Here is a 21,468-nt window from a genome sequence, read left to right as displayed (position 1 = left end):
GTATATGCAGTAAAAGGTATTGGAATATTTTCCAGGATCAAACCCCGGAACAAGACACTGTCTAATATAGGTGTTCGAAAACATTTAAGAGCGATGTTGGAAAATATAATTTTACTTAAAATTAGTAGAGCCGAGAACAGACTTTCAGCAGATGTAATTGGATAAACAGTAGTACGTGAATTTATACCTGTTTGGGATAAACCCAGGTCTATCCTGGGGTAAGCCATTACTTTCATTAAAATAAACAAATGAGTTACTTGGTGCTTCTCTAACACTCCTATTCTATTGTTTCTATTTCTGTCCTATATAAGTCTATACTCTTGAAATAGTCTCATGTGTCACATGACTCATTTTGGGTTCTTGAATCACCCCTTATTGAAGCTTTGTTTTGTTTGTTTTTTTTCCAGGATGGAGTCTGCTGACCTCATGCATGAGCTGAATTGCTCCATCTGCCTGAGCCTGTATTCAGATCCTGTGTCTCTGAGGTGCGGTCACAATTTCTGTAAAGTCTGTATAGAGAGCGTGCTGAATGCACAGGAGGGATCTGGAGTCTATTCCTGTCCGGAATGCAGAGCAGAGTATCGGGAGCGGCCTCTGCTGGAGAAGAACAGGAAGCTGTGCAACATAACAAAGCATTTTGTACCTAGTAATCTAGGACAGGAGCAGGACAAGACCTTCTGCACTTACTGTGACTCTCTTGTACTGGCTGCTAAAACATGTCTGCAGTGCGAGACCTCCCTTTGCAATAAACACTTAAGGAACCACAACAAGTCAGTGGACCACGTATTGATTGACCCCACTACTTCCCTGGAAAACATGACCTGTCCCATTCATGAGAAGATACTGAAATATCACTGCACAGAGGATGGTGCTAATGTCTGTGTGTCCTGCTTTGCTTTTGGAGAGCACAGGGGACACATGGTGGAGGCAATCAGTGAGGCCTCTGAAAAGAAGAAAACTAAATTGAGAATCCTTCTGGAAACCCTTATTTCAAAGAGAGGAGAAACTGAAAAGAGAGTCCTGAGCCTGCAGGAGCATATGAAAGGCGTGCAAGAGGAAGCGGCGAGTGTAGTAACGAGAGTCACTGACCTGTTTAGGGATATCCGGGAAGAGCTGGTAGGCCTAGAGGTGAGAGCTCTTGCTGAAATCACCAGACAGACTAAGCAGATTTCATTAAAAATCTCTGACCTCATGCACCAGCTGAAGATAAGGAAGGAAGGGCAGTCCCAGAAAATTGGCCGCCTTGAAAACTTGTGTAACCGAAACGATCCAATATCTGTCCTGCAAGGACAAGAATCGGATGGCAGCGGCGTTTGTAACACTGTAGATGAAGATGAAAGAGGCGACGATGATGAAAAGACAATTCATGTTGTTGGGGATCTGAATAAAGGTCTGATCACAGAGACATTACACACAGGTATGTCAGATCTTGTGACCAGCATAAAGAAGAACATCTGTTTGAGGGAAGTTTTACCAATAACAATGAATTTAAATACAGCTCATAATAAGTTGAAGGTATCGGACGACTTGAAAACCATATCAGACTCGGATATAAACCATAGTCGTCCCGACTCCACATTGAGATTTACAACTTACAATCAGATATTAAGCATTAATAGTTTTACACTAGGACAGCTTTACTGGGAAGTAAAGACCAGCATTAAAGGAATATGGGACATCGGTTTGGCCTATGCCAGCCTAGAGAGAGATGGAAAATATTCTGGGATCGGAGATAACAGCAAGTCTTGGTGTTTGCGCAAATATACCAAAAAATATATGTGGGCTCATAACTCGAAAGCTCAATCGCTACTTTTTGATCAATGTTCCCAGTTGATCGGGATATATCTGGATTATGAGGCCGGACGCCTGACCTTCTATGAGCTGTGCGATCTGGACAGACACATATACAGGCACCTGCACACCTTTACGACCACTTTCGTGGAGCCCCTCCATGTTGCTTTCTATGTTGATGACGGAGCCTGGGTCAGGGTCATGCACTAGAACTACCAGTCTCTGTTCACTTATATACTAAAGAAGCCTTTACAACATTATTCTCAAGTCACTGGCTCATGTCTCGGTGTCACTGGTCCTTCAGGAATAAAATTTGCATGGAAATAAAATGCTTCTCCTTAGCCTAATTTTTCTTGGTTACATTTGCCCAAAAAAACAGACCCTAGAGGACCGTAACGAAAAAATGTGCACATTGTAACATGAATGTTTTAATAGTTACTACCGATTAGCTGCGTGCTGGTAAAATATTACATTTGGCTGATGCTAACAGTTATCAATATAGGTATTGTGAACAATTTCTAGCCTGGGCTTACATTGAAGTCACTGAGAAAATAAATCTTACCAAACGTCCACAGAGACATCTCCCTTCGGAGATTTTACAGGAATCTCCGCTATTTTTTTTCTCGCTCCCCATAGAGGTGTACAGAAAAATAAGTGGATATTCCTACCATAAAGGACAGCAATGTGCACAGTGGACATTGCAGTGATGTCCACGCGCCACATCACCGGCAATTGAATCTCCCCCATAAAGTGATGGCCTGGCTAACCCACATTGGTAGTTCAGATGATAATGAACATTCTGAATCTTAATCATTTAGTCACACATTTAAGGACAATATGTCAGGTCCTTGCAGAGTTGAAAAAACCCCTACATGTGACAAGTAAGGTGCCAATGTTTATTCACAGCGGTTGTACGACAAGGATCATGAGATGGTAGTGGTACAATACAACAGTGGCGGATCCAGGGGGGGTGGGGGGGTGATTGGGGCGATCGCCCCCTTCCCAGCAGGGGTTTGCTGCCGGCGGCTGCACACTATGTGCATGTCTGTTCGGCAGAGACATGCAGGAAGAGTGTGCTGCCCGACTGCTCTGATTGTGTTTAAAACACAATCATAGAGGCTGGGCAGCACACTCTCCTTGCCTGTCTCTGCCGAAAAGAGAATCGCCCCCCCCTTAAAATAGAGTGACATGGATAGCAAGACAATGGTCAGGTGCGTAGTGTGTGTATAAAGGGTCATGGAACAAATCTCTGAATATTGGCCCTAATCTAACGTCTGGAGTCATAGGGCTGAACTTACTAAGGGGCGGTTTCATGAAACCACCAGTTTTCAGAATTTCTTTCGGTGGTTTTTAAAGCATAGGATTTACGTAAGACCAAAATGCCAGTTAAAAGGCTGAACAGATCGCCATCCCGATTTTCATCATGATCAAAATACAAACGGCCAGATTTACTACGCTGCTGTTTGATAAACCGCCACAAAACAAAGGTGGCTGTGAGAGGAGAGATAGCAGCATGCTTTTTGGGGTATTTGGTCAATCAGGACATAAGAGGAGGCACCATAGACATATAAATTATGTGGGCCATCATTATTTATTGTATAAGGAGCAAAATAAATTTATAATTAACTTATGAGGGCAAATTTATTTTTTTCATTATATTAAGGAGAATATGAATATACAATTATATTACTATGAGCATACTATTTAATTGTTAATGGGGGCTATAATTATTTATGATGCACACATGTGGCACTATACAATACCCTCATAATATAATAATACAATAATATTCCCCCCTTAATATGATGAAAAAATAAAATTTGCCTCCATAAGTTAATTATAAATTAATTTTGCCCCTTAATAAATACATAATGACTGCCCCATAATTTATAAGTCAATAATGTCTCCTCTTATGTTCTGATTGGCTAGATAGCTGAAACACGCTGTTTGACTTATCTGGCCAATCAGAAGTAGACCTGTGTTTTTTTTCTGCCAGTTTTGATGGTGGTTTTGCCTAAACTGTCGGTTTAACTGTTGGATTAACTGTTTTCAATCCGCTACATATCGCCAGGCACTTAACACCCCAGACTCAAATCACCCATTAGAAAATGTGGGTGGTTTGGAGGACTAAACTGCATTATATGTGAGGTGGTTTAAAACCGCCACCGTGCATTCTTGCTAGATGTCCCATATTTCCAGGCACAGTATCACTGCTGGATCAGGAGTGGATTAGTTTTCTCAATCAATACTTAATTTACTTTACATATTCACAACAACTACCACTTGGCACAATCAGAAATGTGTCTCTTTCAGCCACTGTAGTCCATTCATTTACATGACAATCTGCACGGTGGGGGCATCAGGCTTTGTAGTCAATTCATTTTCATGATAATAAAAGCACAATTTTCACAGGTAAGAACAAAAACACTGAAGACTTTTATTCCACCCAAAAATTGCATTAAGTCCTGGTATTGCCACTGGATGAGACTTTAATTCATTTACTCATGGGACACATCATTCTTAATATAACAGCAACAAACCATCTGTATTGCAAAGATATAAATCAAACAAAAAATGAAAATACTAAAAACTGGGAAAAGGAGAAGGGAGGAGGTCGCTGAGTCTGTGATTCGAACCAGTCGCTTCAGCTGTCTGTGCTAAAATGAAAAATAAACGTTATTATACTAATACAAATAAAGTGTCTGGGTAAAGGTGTAAGAATGTATCACTGTGATATACAATCTGCTTGTTGTACATCTCATTCCAAACCATCAGCGTTATTTTGAAGTTGGTCCTTTTTTTTGCGGCCATCTGTCTGTCTGTCTATGTATCTATCTATCTATGTATCTATCTATTTCATATCTAGCATTATTTTGAAGTTAGTCCTTATTTTTCAGTCATTTGTCTGTATGTATCTATCTATCTATCTATCTATCTATCTATCTATCTATCTATCTATCTATCTATGTATCTATCTATCTATCTCATATCTATCTATCTCTCATATCTATCTATCTCTCATATCTATCTATCTCTCATATCTATCTATCTATCTCTCATATCTATCTCTCATATCTATCTATCTCTCATATCTATCTCTCATATCTATCTATCTATCTATCTCTCATATCTTTCTCTCATATCTATCTATCTATCTATCTCTCATATCTATCTATCTCTCATATCTATCTATCTCTCATATCTATCTATCTATCTCTCATATCTATCTCTCATATCTATCTATCTCTCATATCTATCTCTCATATCTATCTATCTCTCATATCTATCTATCTATCTATCTATCTATCTATCTATCTATCTATCTATCTATCTATCTATCTATCTATCTCTCATATCTATCTATCTCATATCTATCTATCTATCTATCTATCTAATATATGGAATAAGCAGTATTTCTGCCTAGACTATATAGTAACTTGTTAGACTAGTATACAGGGATATGTAGAGAGATCAGACAATACTAATGGTAATTAGAACTGGTCTTTTCTTAGAGCCCCAAACCCAGAGATCATATTAAACAATAGAGACATCGGGCGGTAACCAGACATCACATTTGTTGATACAACAAGGAGCGACCAGCTGATAGATGATGGAGAGAGGCCTCCTGTATAATAGGTGACCACAGGTATGTTTATACCTCATTTACATGTCAGGGGGCTCAGAGAAGATGGGGTATAACTATAGGTATCACTGTAGGTGGCTGAGAGCTGAGTGATCAGTTACAGAGAGTGTGAGATGGATGTAACTACTAAGGACCGTGCAGGAGAGATCTCCTCTATCAGGTGATTATATTATTATTATTATTATATCATTATTATATTATTATACTATTATTATTAATGTTAAATTATTACACAGAACAACATATTGCTATATACAAATGTTTGTAGATATTGTCTTGTTAGGAATGTGGGTGAGTTATGACTCATTGTTTTTCTTAATATTATACAGTCAGAATTCCCATATATCAGATTACACCTCTAGGGGTTACACTGTTGTGATTTTCACATTCTGTATATTGAATACTTTGTAAGTTAAAATATTGTGTTGCAAAAGCTGGTTCTTAATGTTTCAAATTCATATATATTTATCCAGATAACACACAGTATTGTCATAAATATTTATGTCTCCTGGTTATACAGTGTGCATGAACATATATATATATATATATCTATCTGTAAACATATTAATGGACATTTAAAGATGGTCACTTTAATAGCCTGAGCCATCTGTATGGACATCAGTATTTAGTTGTCTCATATTCATATAAAACACCTTTTAGTTGGACACATCACTTAGAACTTAGGTCCAAACTGTTCCATGAATCAACCATTACATGCATAATAATAAGTGTATGAAGTATATAAAGGGTACCTATACATACATAAATACAGTGTGGCAATGATATGGTTATATATATATATATATATATATATAGATAGATAGATGTTGCCATTGTTTAATTATAAATATGTTACTCTGATTCTCATTTGCAAAGCAAGTGTGCTAGAATCTTGCTATTATTTTCATCTCTTCATAAAAAGTGGAGACGTTGCCTATAGCAACCGCTCAGATTCTAGTTATCATTTATTTAATACATTCTACAAAGTGACAACTAAAATCTGATTGGTTGCTATAGGCAACATCTCCACTTTTTCAGACCCTCGGTTTAGTAATTATACCCCTGTGAGTTTGTGTTACACTTAGCACATTGCACTATGTACTAAATGAAGCTTTCCTGTGTGATAGGTTCAGTGGCTGAGATATTCACTAGTGACTTTTTTATACCAGCAGTTAGTGATCTGCTTTGGATTCTTTGGGGGGAATTGAATTAGCCGCGATGTGGTGCCGACATCACTGCGATGTCCCCCAGCGCACATTGCTGTATAATATGTAATAGAAGCTCCATTCATTTTCTGTATGGAATGTGATGAAGGAAAATGTGCGGAGATTTCAGTATAAACTCCCCCTTAGTGTTGAAGATTTAGATGTTTGACAAAACTCTTTATTTCCAGCAGTGTGATACAGAATTACACGGTTTAATCAGCCACAGGGGTTTAGTACATAATGGACATGATTCATTAAGGGAAGTAAAGCAAAAAAATTAGTAACTTTGAGCCTTGGCAAAACCATGTTACAATGCAAGGGGTGCAAATTAGTTTATTATTTTGCACATAAGGAAAATACTGACTGTTTTTTCAGGCAACACACAAATACTTAACAGCTTTATTTTTACACTGACATTAAAAGTTGATCTAGTACATGCCCTACCCCAATTATAAATCTGTCCTCACTTTTTAAATTTACCTCCCCCTCCAATACAACATGGGTTTGCCAAGGTTCAAAGTTACTCATTTTTTTGCTTTCCTTTCCTTAATGAATCAGGCCCAATGTTTTTCTAGAATAATTTCCCTTTATAAAGAAACATTGCAGTTAACAAGGCAGGGAGTTCGGAGACATGGAGAGTTTTTCCTTTCCTTAAATATTCACATTCTATCCTTTCTTCCAGTATGGCGTCTTCAGACCTGGGAGCCGAGTTGTACTGTGCCGTCTGCCTGGACACTTATACAGATCCCGTATCCCTGAGATGTGGACACAACTTCTGCCGGGTCTGTATTGTGAGTGCGCTGGATACACAGGAGAGGGATGAAGTTTATTCCTGTCCTGAATGCAGAGCAGAGTATCAGGAGCGCCCTCTGCTGGAGAAGAACAGGAAGCTGTGTAACATTGTGGAAAGTTTCCTATCTAGTCAGCCAGAGCAGAAGGAGACAAAGGTCTTCTGTACTTACTGCTTGGAATCTCCTGTACCGGCTGTGAAAACCTGTCTACAGTGTGAGACCTCAATGTGTCAGGACCACCTCAGTGCACACAACAAGTCCGTGGATCATGTTCTGATTGACCCAACATCATCACTAGATCACAGAATATGTCAAGTTCACAAACAACGTCTTGAGTACCATTGCTGTGAGGACGATGCTTATATCTGTGTCTACTGCTTTGCAATAGGATCACACAAAGGACACCAGGTTGAGTCACTGGATGAGGCCATGAATACGAAAAAGAAGGGACTGAGAGAACAGCTGGAGAAACTGTCCTCAAAGGCTGGAGAAACGGAGACAAGTGTCCGGTGTCTGCAGGATCACAAGAGGAAAGTGCAGGAGACAGCGGCTGATGTCACAGAGAGAGTTACCGTCCTGTTTAAGGACCTCAGGAAGCAGCTGGAAGACCTGGAGACCCGAGTCCTAGGTGAGATCTCCAGGCAGGAAGAAGATATCTCATTAGACATCTCTGATCTGATCCAGGAGCTGGACACACAGCGGGATGATCTGACCAGGAAGATGCGTCACATCGAGGAGTTGTGTGACATGACTGACCCATTAACAGTCTTACAGTGTCAAGAGTCCGACTTTGATGACCTTGGGAAGGTCGATGTTGCGACCACAAAGGGTGGTGATGGAAAGAACTATGATGAAGGTTTGATGACTGTAAAGTTACACACGGCTTTATCTGAGATATTCACTGGTGCAAGAAAAGGATTCAATACGGTGGAAGCAGCTGATCTATCACTAGATATAAACACGGCTTCTAATAACGTCACTGTCTCGGGAGACCTGAAATCCGCCTCCTGGGAACAGGTACATCTGAGTCGCCAGGAGGTGCCAGAGAGATTTACGTCTTACTGTCAGGTTCTAAGTACAACGGTCTTCTGCAAAGGACAACACTACTGGGAGGTGGAGGTGAGCAGGTGCTCATTCTGGATGGTAGGGATGGCTTATGCCAGTATGCCCCGAAAAGGGATGGAATCTAAAGTGGGAAGAAATAAGAAGTCCTGGTGCTTGAACAAGGTTGACAGATGCCTGGTATCGATACACGACTCATTGTCAACCCTCCTGTGTCCGCAGTCTCCCGTGTGCAGAATAGGAGTATACCTGGACTATGAGGCCGGACGTCTGTCCTTCTATCAGCTGTGTGACCCCATCAGACACTTACACACCTTCACCTCCACCTTCACCGAGCCCCTGCATGCTGCCTTTGTGGTATGGAAGGATGGCTGGATCAAGATAAAGAGCTAGATATTTCCTTGGGGTCATGTACTTTTCATTTATTGGCTTCCATGCCTTCTTGTGACTTTTCTGAAATACATTGCTTCTTCTTTGTAGCTCCTTTCTATGAATCTCAGCCATGTATTTATATCATCGGGTAGAGCTCTTTGTTGTTCTTGCCCTTGAGTACAGTACAGAGCTGCTCCCTGGATTATAGCCAGAGCAGGGAGCACAGAAGACTTCCATATGTCTCAGATATCTCAGCACAGTCTCTGTATTTCCTACTGTAAATGTTAATGTGTATTTTACTTGTGTGCATAACAGGTTTGCTGGGAATAGACTGTTATAAGTGATAATAATACAGCTGGTGCTCAAGAGGACACTTAGATGGAGAACATTGTATGTTACATGGGTGTTGTGGTTTTATGTCTCTCGCTGTATGTATCATGCAATAAATTAAATTCTGGCATTGTGTGTGATATGCAAGAACGTCACTCTGAATGATGGTCACCCCAATATATCCCCAATGGGGCACTCCCCCTCTCCACCTCCACCCCCCCCACCTTTGACCCCCCTCTCCACCTCCACCCCCCACCTTTGCCCCCCCCCCTCCACCTCCACCCCCCACCTTTGCCCCCCCCCCCCCCCCCTATCACACTGTCCCTTTTTTCCTTCCATATCGCAGACTGCTCGGCATGTGGGTAAAATCATTAATTTATTTTAACTAAAATGCTGATGTCAGACCCTGTATAACATATACATACAGTATGTGTCTACAGTCATGAGAGTTTCCTAAATACATTTTGAGGTTAATATCAGCAATCAGAAGTTTTCCCAATTTTGGCTGTTTTTCCCAGCATAATCCTTATAAAATAAAATAGAAAAATCCATTAATTCATCTATTCTACCACCAGGAACCCTGGTTATGAAAACAACAATAAAATCCCATTGATTGAATTCATAGAAGTAGCAAATAATCGTTAGAAAGATACATTTAAGGATCTCTAGAAGTTCAGTATCCAGATTGTGTATTAAGCAGTATCGCCACTTTATATATATATTGTCACTTTCATTATGAAATGTCCTTCTGGCTTTTCCAAATCACAAATATCCTAATGAAATCGCAGCCGCGCTGTTCACACAGTTGTAAGGACCTGCGCTGTACAGTATATGGAGGTACAGCCAGTGTTCTGTATTAAGTCTGAACCAAAAGTGCATCAGTACAAAGGTAAATGTGACTATTACACATCGTTAAGGAAAACCCACAAATCTTCACAGTAGCATTGATAAGGCGATTGGAACGCTCATGAATGACAAGTCGCAGCGTCTTGATACGATAAACAGCGGGATCAGCGACCATTGTTATCAGCTGCGTTTAGCAGCCTCACTATTTGGGCATTTCCGGCCAGTTGTAATGAATCTGTTCCCAAAAATAAGTTTCACTTCCAGGGAATACATAATACATCTTTTATACAAATCCTCATATTTGCACGGGGTCAAAACACAGGGATGCAAATCAGAAAAACCAAGACTGAAAGTTGGGATCACAGACAATCAATCCATCCAGACCTAAGGGAAGCGCAGGGGTTATAGATGCTGGTCCGGCCACTGATTGGTCAGGAGAGGCTGCAGGTGCAAGTGAGCTAACAATCAGCTTTTGTGATAGATAAATACAGAGAGCAGAAGGTAATCACCAGACTATGGCAGATCATTTACTGGGAGCTGGTTTGTGAGTCTCTGGTTCTGGGGAATCTGTCACAGGTATCTTACACTGTTTCATATACTTTTTTTTAAAGGTGTTTCAATGTTATGTTAGTAAGAACTGGTGTTTGACAGAATGTTTTCTAAACTTGTTAAACGGTTTTCAAGGTTTACAAATCAGCTTCAGCCTCAGGTGTGTTGTGTTCTGATGTCAGCGGTGGGAAGATGTCTCTGCTCTGTGTATTTCATGTCCATGTATCCTATGTATTCACATCACGATCCTCGCAGTGTCTATCTCTGTGTCTCATGTTGCTGCTTTATTAACACCAGGATAATATACATTATACACTCACAGTATATAGCGCCACCAATTACTCAATTGTACAGAGAGAATATTTGTCAATCATTAGACCCTGCTCCATTGGAGCTTAGTCTAAATGCCCTAACTAATACACACAAGGGTTAATGTTATCAGAAGCCTAGTAACCTAGCAGAATGTTTTTTGTTTTTTTTTCTTGATGTGTGGGAGGAATACTTACACAAACACATGGAGAACATACAAACTCCGCTGTGAGGTAGTAGTACTACCAATGTGCCACCACAACTCATGGTTTTAGGATTTCTATAATCACACACAAGTGACTTGGTTCACAGACAGAAATCTTCAAAACATCAGCTGTTGCAAGTGTGTTAGGGCCTATACTGTTTCCGAGGCACACTGGCCAGTACATCTGTTCCCAGTATCGCCGCCCTGCTGCATTCTGTAGGTAGACACAACATATGTAATAGAAAAAAATGATTTATGTAGCTTCAATAAAAGTTAGAATATAAAAATGTTTTTCTGCACTACTGCAAGAATCCCAGTTTTAAAATCCCAGCCACGCTTTGGAACCACATCCATTTCAAGCAGTCTTCATCTTGGGGAGCATGGGTACAATACTTCTTCCATTAGACAGATTCCAAAAAACTCTTACATTTTCACTTTCACTGTAGGCTATTCAGTATCAGAAGATATAATTAGGTGGTATAACTAACTTTAGACAGTAGATGGCAGTAGTACTCTAAGTATAAATGTGAATGTTGTGGGCTTCCTGTAGAGTTGCATCCAAAACATACAGATAAAATGCACACCTCAAAAATGTCACACTTATGCTCAACTCAAAATAACCATGTATATTAAGATAAATTGAACTCAAAACAATGTGTTACAAAGTGTGCGTATAGAGCTGTTTAAATTGCATCCAGATACTCTTTAAGCATGAAGCGGCTGCACACTAAGAAAAAAATAAAATGTGTGTGTATGTATATGTATATGTATATGTATATGTATATATATGTATATGTGTATGTGTGTGTATATATATATATATATATATATATATATATATAATATATATATATATATATATATATATATTATAAAAACTCTAAACTAAATACCAAAAGTCATAGGTGGGCTGATTACTGCTAATGTGAGGGGGAAAACATCATAGCGTTCACACTCACATGCTGGACCTAGCACCAGGCTGAGCTGGAGACACTGTAACAGGGGAGCCTGCAGGGTGGTGTCCCTCAATCTATTCAGCACAGGAGAGAACTAATTGTGTGAATCTTGTCCACAAAAAAAACTCCCCCTCCGAAGAAAAAAAACAGCCTAATGCCGAGAGTACGGGGGGGTTCTGCCAGCACTGCTAGCCGCTGGGTGTTGTGGTGAGAATTGATTAAAGATAAAAAAAAAAAAACCCAACAACAATGATTATTATATGGCACTACTAGTACCAGCAAGCGCTGGCAGCCGTAAACTCCTTTGGTATGCTGATGAGTGTAGTACTACAACTACCAGCATGCCCATGGCTGGCAAAGCCCTGGTATTTCGGGCACACTGGGACTTTAAGTGCCACATAGGAAAATACTGTAAAAAAAAATAAATCCACTCACATTGTAGGAAAAATCCTTTAATTTAAATAAACTCTCCCCAATCCTTCATTATCTACTTTATTATAGCGCTAAAGAGTCAAAGAAGGGGGATAGACAGCGTGAGACTGAGCCGTAACTAGGCAGGTGCAGGTGGTGCCGTCGCCCAGGGCGCACGCCCAAAGGGGGCGCAGTAGCCGCCCGCTACTTGCCTCTGTGCCTGGCTCTGTGACAGCAGTCATTCACGGCGTTCGGAGGGGCAGAGCTTTCCGACAGTGGGCGGAGCTACGCTCAAACATACATTTTCTGTATTCTCAACAAATCCCTGAGTGTGACAGCTTCTGTATCCTCCCATTTCCTTCTCTGCTTGTGAGAGCCTCTTTCCTCTTTCTCTCTAGTGTCAGTCAGCCTCTGTCCCTCCCATTTGTGTGTGAACGTTTCTGTCCTCCCTCCCTTCACCCCTATGCAAGTGAAAGCCATTGTCTCCCCTCCTCTCCCCCCTGCATGTCGCAGTATGGCTGGCATTGGTGCAGTGCGGGGACAGGGCTGGCATTGGTATAGAGGGGTGGCATTGGTGTAGTGTGGGGACATGGCTGGCATTGGGGCATGGTGGGGATATGGTTTGTACTGGTGCAAGATGAGGTTGGTATAGCCAGTTGCTGTAATGTGGAGAGTTGGCGAGGTTTTGTTGATATCAGTTATATATATATATATATATATATATATTATATTTTAGTAAACCCTCTCCCGGTGTAATTATGTGATATATATGAGAATTTGACTTACAGTCCCTCTCTCATTGATGTGTTGCATATAAAAAGACTGGTCCATCCACTGTGCCCTGAGACAGGTCAGGTGGAGTGTTTCTCCTTCTCTAGTTGTTGGTCCTGGTCTGGGGCACGGGGGTAAGACGCTCTAGAGAGGTGTTCCCAAAAAATTGGCTTAAAACAAAAATATAGAGGAGGTGATCTGCTTAAGAAATTATCGCAACGAGAGATGTACTGGATATTTACACTGAAAACCCTCACTCCATTTGGTCTTAATGATAATTATGAGGTGACCCCGTTTTTATAGAGGTTCATAGGGTTTTCTAATGGTATGGTGGTCTTTTACTGGTATGACGTTTTTTATTATAGATATCGGTTTTGTATGGTCCTATGGTGATTGTCCTCTCCTTTTTAATTAGCCATCAGCTTAGGATATGTATATTATTGCATATGTATGATTTCACACCTATAAGATGTTTTTTTATTCATTATCTATTCTGTGTTGTAATGATATAATATAGATAGATGCGGAGTATCACTATATGATCACTTACTATGTGGCATCTATCACAGGGTCCACGTAGTAACAATTTCCGTTGGTATTACCGTAGACCTTATCACCTATGAGGTCTTGTTGTTGTCTTTGTAGTGTGCTCGTTACTGTACTTATATATATTTAGAATTATGTGTTTTGTTAATTATGTATGACACTTTTGTGGTGGTATTTTTTTCATATCTCCTCATCATGATGGGAGTAATTCTCATAATTGTGTCACTATGTATTGCAATTATTGGTCTGTGTTAGTTATATTTAACTGAACAATTCAGGCACTCTTACAATGTATTATGTTGCACTGTGTGTTTCCATACTCTAGGGCTTGGTTGAACATTTTAGGGTATGCATCATACATCTGTTTTATGTATACTGATCGTTTGGTGCTTTAAGATTTTTCTCGATTCTGATTTGTTATTCCGCTATGAGCTCATAGCCTGCTATCGCGCAGGCGCTGGTTCACGGAGCGCATCCTTACACCTCATCACGCTAGCGTGGATAGACGCAGCGTGCTTCACGGTGAGGGTCCCAACATGTCGCCAACTAGTATAAAGTGTGGCTCCGTTATTACATCCATTCTATTGAACTTTTCTCCTCCTGATGAAGTCCTTTAATCATACGGACGAAACGCGTTGAGGATTATCATTTTTTACACTTGGTTATCGTGGTATGATCGTAGCAAGGCCGCCGTGGAGACTGATTGTTAACTGGCTGTCACAGGTCCTGCGAGGAAGAATGCATGCTAGATGAGTACCATAAAAGATACCTTTATATGTACTACATGTTTGATACTTAAATATTAAAATCTGTATCATACAGTATTACACTATTTTAGTTTTTTTGCGCTTATGGTTCTGAGGTTCCAGTTGTATCCAGTGATTCCCTTTTTATGAGGTGTGGTGACATTGGAGACACCTAGCAGTGTTGGAGACACCATCAATTACACAGATAAACCTAAAAGGCTCCATATCTGGTACGCAGACACATTACTAGTGGTGATCTCACCTGGGATTGGTTGCAGCGTGTCTACACGAGTGTTTTCTCTGACCACCATCTTGGTTTTTACTGTGGGAGTCACAGAATATATTCTCAGAGTGAATCTAATTTACCACACTCAATTTTCTCTCACATTGTGGTATAATATATACTGTGGTAATACACTATGTGGCACCCTATTCCCTTTAATATATATATATATATATATATATTATATTAACCCGTGCATGATACTCATGCATTCTAGTCAAATCAAGCTACTTAAGGTCTTAAAAAGGTTCTTGTCATGCATTTGGGCCTAGCCCAGGCCTCCTCAGGGGAAGAGCGTTAGTTCCCGACCAAGCAGCCTTTTTAATGTGTGTTCATGAGGTAAAATTACCTCACGAAAATGAGTTTGACCCCTCAACTCGTAAATTTAGCCTTTACTACCCCTCCCAAGGGGGGAAGGGGGGATGATGGAAGTTAACTGACTTGACTATTCTAATTTTTTTGTCAAATAATGTCAGTATACCAAATTTCAGGTCAATTGGATGAGCCCTTTCTGAGAAAATAGTGTTTTCCACACACACACACACACACACACACACACTAACGCACGCCTCTACACATGTGTTTTCATGAGGTAAAATTACCTCACGAAAATGAGTTTAAGCCCTACCAAATTTCAGCCCTTTTTTGAAATTTTTTTCCCACACGCACTAAGAATTTAGTAGGTCAGTGTATAACGCTACCCAGCACCCACTCAACAAACGTCACTCCCATTAAAATTGGGGGCGCCGATGCCCTGTCTCGCCCGGGGCACTACAATGTCTAGTTACGGCACTGGCGTGAGAGAGACAGAGAAAGGGAGCATAAAAGGGGGAGCAGAGAGAGAAGGGAAGACAATGGGTGAGAGAGGGAGAGTGAGAGATAGAGTTTAGACAAAAAGATATACACACTTTCTGAAACTGAGCTAGAGTAGACGGGGGGGCGCAGGAGAGAGGAACAACATGCAGCTTCTCCCAACACTCAGACCCACACGCATCTATGGCCGATGGGTGTAAGAGTAATACTAATTTTTTTTATTTTTTTTTACTTTAAATAGTTATTTTAGTATGTGGCACTACTGGTCCCAATAAGACCCGATGCCCATAAACTGCACGGGATGTGGGCGGTTGTAGAACCAGCATACCCATCCATGTCAGAGTACACTACCGTAGATTTACAATCCCAAACCTCTCATTTTCCACTTTATTATACTGTTAAATTCAAAGCGGTTCAGAGAGAGAGATAGATCGCAAGACTGAGGGATCACACAAGTTTCTCCTAAATCACACAAGTTTTCCTTTCCTTTTCTTGTTCTAGCAATGGCGTCTGCTTGTCTGAGAGAGGAGCTGAGCTGCTCCATCTGCCTGGACACTTATACAGATCCCGTATCACTGAGATGTGGACACAACTTCTGCCGGGTCTGTATTGTGACTGCCCTGGATACACAGGAGAGGGATGAAGCTTATTCCTGTCCTGAATGCAGAGCAGAGTATGAGGAGCGCCCTCTGCCGGAGAAGAACAGGAAGCTGTGTAACATTGTGGAAAGTTTCCTATCTAGTCAGCCAGAGCAGGAGGAGACCAAGGTCTTCTGTACTTACTGCGTGGAATCTCCTGTACCTGCTGTGAAAACCTGTCTGCATTGTGAGATGTCCCTGTGTGAGGACCACCTGAGTGCACACAACAAGTCCGTGGATCATGTTCTCATTGAACCAACTTCATCACTAGATCACAGAATATGTCGAGTTCACAAACAATGTCTTGAGTACCATTGCTGTGAGGACGATGCTTATATCTGTGTCTACTGCTTTGTAATAGGATCACACAAAGGACACCAAATTGAGTCGTTGGATGAGGCCATGAAGAAAAAGCAGGAGAAACTGAGAAACATTCTAGAGAAACTGACCTCCAGCAGAGCAGAGGTTGAGGAACAAGTCCAGAGTCTGCAAAATCGCAGGAGAGAAGTACAGGAAGAAGCAGGTGTCGCCACAGGAAAAGTCACTGACTTGTTTATGGACATCAGGAACAAGTTGGAAACACTAGAGAGGAGAGTGCTGAGTGAGATCTCCAGACAGACAGAGGAGATTTCCCTGAAAGTCTCTGATCTGATCCAGCAGCTAGAAGCACAGAAGGATGAACTGTCCAGCAAGATGCGTCATATTGAGCAGCTGTGTAAAATGACTGATCCATTAACTGTCTTACAACACAGAGACTCAGACCCTTATGATGGTTATTGTGAGGAGAATGATACAGAGAGTGACCCTAAAAAGATCTATTCTGTAGATGATCTGGACCAGTGTCTGATCTCAGTGACTTTGCACTCAGGTTTATCTGATCTTATGACTGGTGTAAAGAGAGGGTTCTATATATTTGAGTCTGCATACATATTACTTGATATAAACACCGCTTCTAAAAGTGTCTGTGTATCAGGGGATTTAAAATCTGCATCTTGGTCCACAATACACCTAAACTACCCAGAGAATAGAATGAGGTTTACAAGTTACTGTCAGGTCTTAAGCTGCAGAAGTTTTAACTCGGGACAACACTATTGGGAAGTGGAAGTCACCAGAACAAATTTTTGGAGGGTTGGAGTGGTTTATTCTAGTATTGACAGGAAAGGAGATCAGTCAAAAATAGGAGAGAATAACAAATCCTGGTGTTTGCGTTGGTCAGATGTTGGTTACTCAGCGATACACAACTCAATGGTCAATAGACTGCGTCCGGAGTCTCCTGTGCAGGTATTGGGAGTATATCTGGACTATGAAGCCGGACGTCTGTCCTTCTATCAGCTGTGTGACCCCATCAGACACTTGCACACCTTCACTGCCTCATTCACTGAACCCCTACATGCTGGTTTTTTGGTGTGGAAGGAGGGTTGGATAAGACTCAGGATCTAGCTCTGCTACTGAAAGTTTGTATATCTTTTATTCTCTGCTAAATATATTTGTGATTTAATTGTTTCAGTGCTTGTAAGGAAATCGCAGTTGTTTCATCAGCAATACATTGAAAGTCTATATTAACCTTTAACTGCTATGTATTTTCTTCTTCACATGATAGGAGCCTTTAAGAGAATAGGCACCATCAGACAAAAAGAGGCAAATTTGCACCTTGGCAAAACCATATTGCACTGCAGCGGTGGGAAATGTGAGGACAGATTTAAGTTTGGGAGGGGGCGTGTCCTAGCTCAACTGTAAATTGCAGTGTCAAAATAAATCTGCCCAGTATTTGTGTTCTACATGTTAAACCAGCCATTATTTTCCCTGTATGTAAAGTAGATAAATAAATAAATGCATTTGCACCCCTTTCATTGCAACATGGTCAGTCCTTTTTTTTTTTTTTTTTTTTTTTTTTGCTTTTGCTTCTATGTCTAAATGATGACCCAGATAATTTTTACTTAAACTCCCTGTGCTAAGACTATTACCCCTGCCCTTGTTCGTCCTGCTGGGGAAACTGTTTTACCACCCACACCTCCCGAATCTGTGTCTAGATACCAGGATGAGTGAATGCCCGGCTCCCTCCTGTCTCTACCAACAGAGGCTGCGCACATTGTGACCACACAGGATGTTCTAAAAGAAATCCTCAGCTGTACAATAGCAGACCGTAAATGTTATTATAATGGTGTACTCTGTACAAGGCTTCAAATTTAGTCATTATGGGATATCTGCATACAGTGACTATCTGGATGGTGACACTAGATCCCTAAGGACTTCTAACAGCCACTAACTTACTAGCACTCTACAATCAGGCCTCCTGTTATGCAGCCCATTCAGTATAGTGGATTCATTGTGGGCCTGGGGAGGTCATGAGTTACAACAGAACACCCTGCCCTATACCCCCCCCCCCCCCCCCCAGCATACTTTCTTATTAAGAACAGTCATCTGAATTCTACATAGTAAAGTACAGAATGTAATACTAACTTACCACACCTCATGTAGTGCCTGAGCAGGTGCCTATTGGACCAGTGGTGGGATTCAAATAAATTAGCAACCGATTCTCTGCCCTAAGGACCATTTAAAGTAAACAAAAATGTATACCGAAAGGTATTCTAATATTTCATGCATTTAATACTCGAACAAGTACAATAAAAGATACACAAAACAAGATTGTTATAAGAAAGTTTTAATATGTTAAAGAAAAAATATTACAGAATACCTTGCCTGACAAAAATCTGTTATTTAATATTCTATTCATATTAGGCCACAGTAAAATGCCCCCAGTTTATATTAGGATTGAATGGCTCCATTCTCAAGAACACTAGTTCCTTTGCGCTCCTTTCACTCTACCATGCTGCCTTCCTTTACTCCCCCCCTTGCTCCGTTCCTTCACTTACCTTTTCTATTGGTTTCTTCTCTTTTTTTTTTTTTTTTTTTTTTTTTCTTCATGTCTTGTCTTATGTCTTCTCACTTGCTGCTGCCGACTCCTCTCTGCGCCGCTCCTCATGGAATATCGGACGTGACATTATGACGTCACGCCCGACATTCAGTGTGGACGGAGCAGGAATTAGGAGGTGCCGACGCTGCATAGAGGTGAGGGTTTTTTTAAGTAGTCTGCCTGCTCCCCCCCCACCAACACAATGGGTGGACTCAGCCTGTAGTCACCGGTTTGCTGAACCGAGCCTCAAATTAGGTATCTGTTCTGGTGAACCGGTGAGAACCGGCTGAATCCCACCACTGTATTGGACTGATGCAACATTATGTATCTGCACTCTCAGAATGGAACTGCACGGATAGATTTGATTAGTCATCGCACCTGGTGACGTGTAAAGTTTCCACATGTGGGAGATGATGTCATCACGAACATGTAGGTGCAAAGGGAGCGCTGAGAGTGCACTCCACACTCTCTTGAACCTGTCCCCTGGAAACAAGCAAGTATCTAAATCATCTCTCTTCCCCTTTCCCTTCTCCCCTCTCCCCCTTCTTTCCCACTATATGGGAAAGAATATTACTGGACCAGGAAAAGGCCTAATAATATATAAATATAAATATATATATATATATATATATATATATATATATATTACACTCTGATCTATAGGAAGGATTATAATGGATACACTGGGAGTGTAGTACAGGCATTGTAAGAGACGGGATTGCTATATGGATAGGCATATGACTGTCACATTGTTATTTTGCTACTTTGTGTTGATAATATATTGCTGCACTATATAGGAATGCTGCTATATAATGTAATATAAAGTATTAATGTATGATTTCTGAGGACCATGGGAGTGTAATGGAACCTAGGATACACAAGCACATATACATGAGGAAAGTACATTTATAAAACAGGCAAAGAATTCAGAGTAATTGAAACTTGATAATGCATTGTACCATACATGCTGTACTGTTTTATATTATGCGTAGGAAATTGTTATACAAATATAATATCTGAGCTGAAGCTCTGTGTGCAATCTTTCCTGATATAAGTATCATTGTTGTCATACTGTGTTATGTGAATCTAAATTTATCTGATTATCTATTTTTTTTTTTTTTTTCTTATTGTATAAATGTATAACAGAGTAAGTGTGAAAGTGACTGGGAGGAAATTAAATGTACTGTTTGTGATTGTAACTACCCTGTCTAGTATATCTGCTATGGTGTGCTTGTAAATGGTAGTTTTGGACCGGTCAAAACAAAACAACCGGCATGAGAAGCTCTGAAGGACTTCTCAATGGGACACGTTAGTGTAACAGTGGCTGCTCCCTGTCTGTAGTTGGTAGGTTACAAATTGAAAGTTAAGGAAAGTGACATAGAAAGATGCCTCTGAGGACATCTGTAGCTGCTCTTATATTTGAATGACATCACATGAGGATAACTGATCTGTGAACATGGAAACAAGAGTCCTGACTCTACGTCCAGCAGTAACCACGAGGGAGAAGAAAAGCACTGGTCATATATCTACTCTGAGCTGGGGGATAATGCCAAGGTGACGGCAGAAGGATGTATCCACAAGCCCAAGACGGTCAAGTTCAAGAACGCTATGGTTGCAGGAGTGCTCTTGGCTTTGATGCTATCAACCCAGTACCTAAATCTAGTACACAGGATTTATACATTGACTAGTTCTTATTTCATGTCTCTACTTCCACTGTCGCTCCCCCATTTTAACCATCCCACAGTTCTGGAGGCTGCACGATCACCAATTGGTGGTGGCTGATAATAACTTTGCCTGAAATTGTAGCACAGAAAGAATGAAAAACTGACACAAAATATGTAATGGGGAAAAGGATTCACTTAGCTTTGGTACAAGTATAAGTTCCGAAAGCCACAATTGAGAACACAAGACGCTTCCAAGCAATCTTCATCTTAAGGAGACTAAGGCATAATACCTCTTCGTCCACCATAGAGATTCCAATTAATCTCTTCAAATGTCATTCTTTATATAGGGGTGATTTATCAAACCTTCTAAATAGGAAAAGTGGAGGTGCTGTCCATAGCCGTGGGCATTACAAAAACACCCCATCAGCTTCTAGCTATCAACAAACTGACACACAAAATACAGTACATTGATTTATTGGAATGTATAAGCAATACATACTTAGAATGCAAGATATATGTACGGTTAATAACAAATACTTACCGTATTTTATTCTTAGAGTACTACTACCATCTACTGTCAAAATGTAGTAATTTTTCATAATTATATCTTACAACACTGAAGA

General features: G+C 40.6%; 3 protein-coding genes across 4 annotated transcripts; all 3 read left to right on the top strand.

Annotated features, from left to right (window-relative positions):
- Positions 1-408: 408 nt before the first annotated feature.
- Positions 409-2,001, top strand: LOC142098444 (E3 ubiquitin/ISG15 ligase TRIM25-like). Its single transcript, XM_075181290.1, has one exon. It carries the CDS (start codon positions 409-411, stop codon positions 1,999-2,001), a length of 1,593 nt encoding a protein of 530 aa, XP_075037391.1.
- Positions 2,002-7,322: 5,321 nt separating this feature from the next.
- On the top strand, positions 7,323-9,003 carry LOC142098442 (E3 ubiquitin/ISG15 ligase TRIM25-like). Its single transcript, XM_075181289.1, has one exon. It carries the CDS (start codon positions 7,323-7,325, stop codon positions 8,883-8,885), a length of 1,563 nt encoding a protein of 520 aa, XP_075037390.1. The 3' UTR covers positions 8,886-9,003.
- A 1,556-nt stretch (positions 9,004-10,559) lies between these two features.
- LOC142098607 (E3 ubiquitin/ISG15 ligase TRIM25-like) lies at positions 10,560-18,123 on the top strand. Of its 2 annotated transcripts, XM_075181443.1 has the most exons (3): positions 10,566-10,616; positions 14,650-14,763; positions 16,131-18,123. In XM_075181443.1, exon 3 carries the CDS (start codon positions 16,133-16,135, stop codon positions 17,705-17,707), a length of 1,575 nt encoding a protein of 524 aa, XP_075037544.1. In that variant the 5' UTR covers positions 10,566-10,616; positions 14,650-14,763; positions 16,131-16,132; the 3' UTR covers positions 17,708-18,123. The 2 variants fall into 2 exon arrangements, with proteins under 2 accessions (XP_075037545.1, XP_075037544.1); XM_075181444.1 differs by lacking the exon at positions 14,650-14,763 and having other exon boundaries at positions 10,560-10,616.
- Positions 18,124-21,468: the final 3,345 nt, after the last annotated feature.

This window comes from Mixophyes fleayi, chromosome 7 (assembly GCF_038048845.1).
Source record: "Mixophyes fleayi isolate aMixFle1 chromosome 7, aMixFle1.hap1, whole genome shotgun sequence".
Classification (NCBI taxonomy): Eukaryota; Metazoa; Chordata; class Amphibia; order Anura; family Limnodynastidae; genus Mixophyes; species Mixophyes fleayi.
The sequence above is the reverse complement of the archived record's forward strand: the minus strand, read 5'-3'. Positions and strand labels throughout refer to the sequence as shown.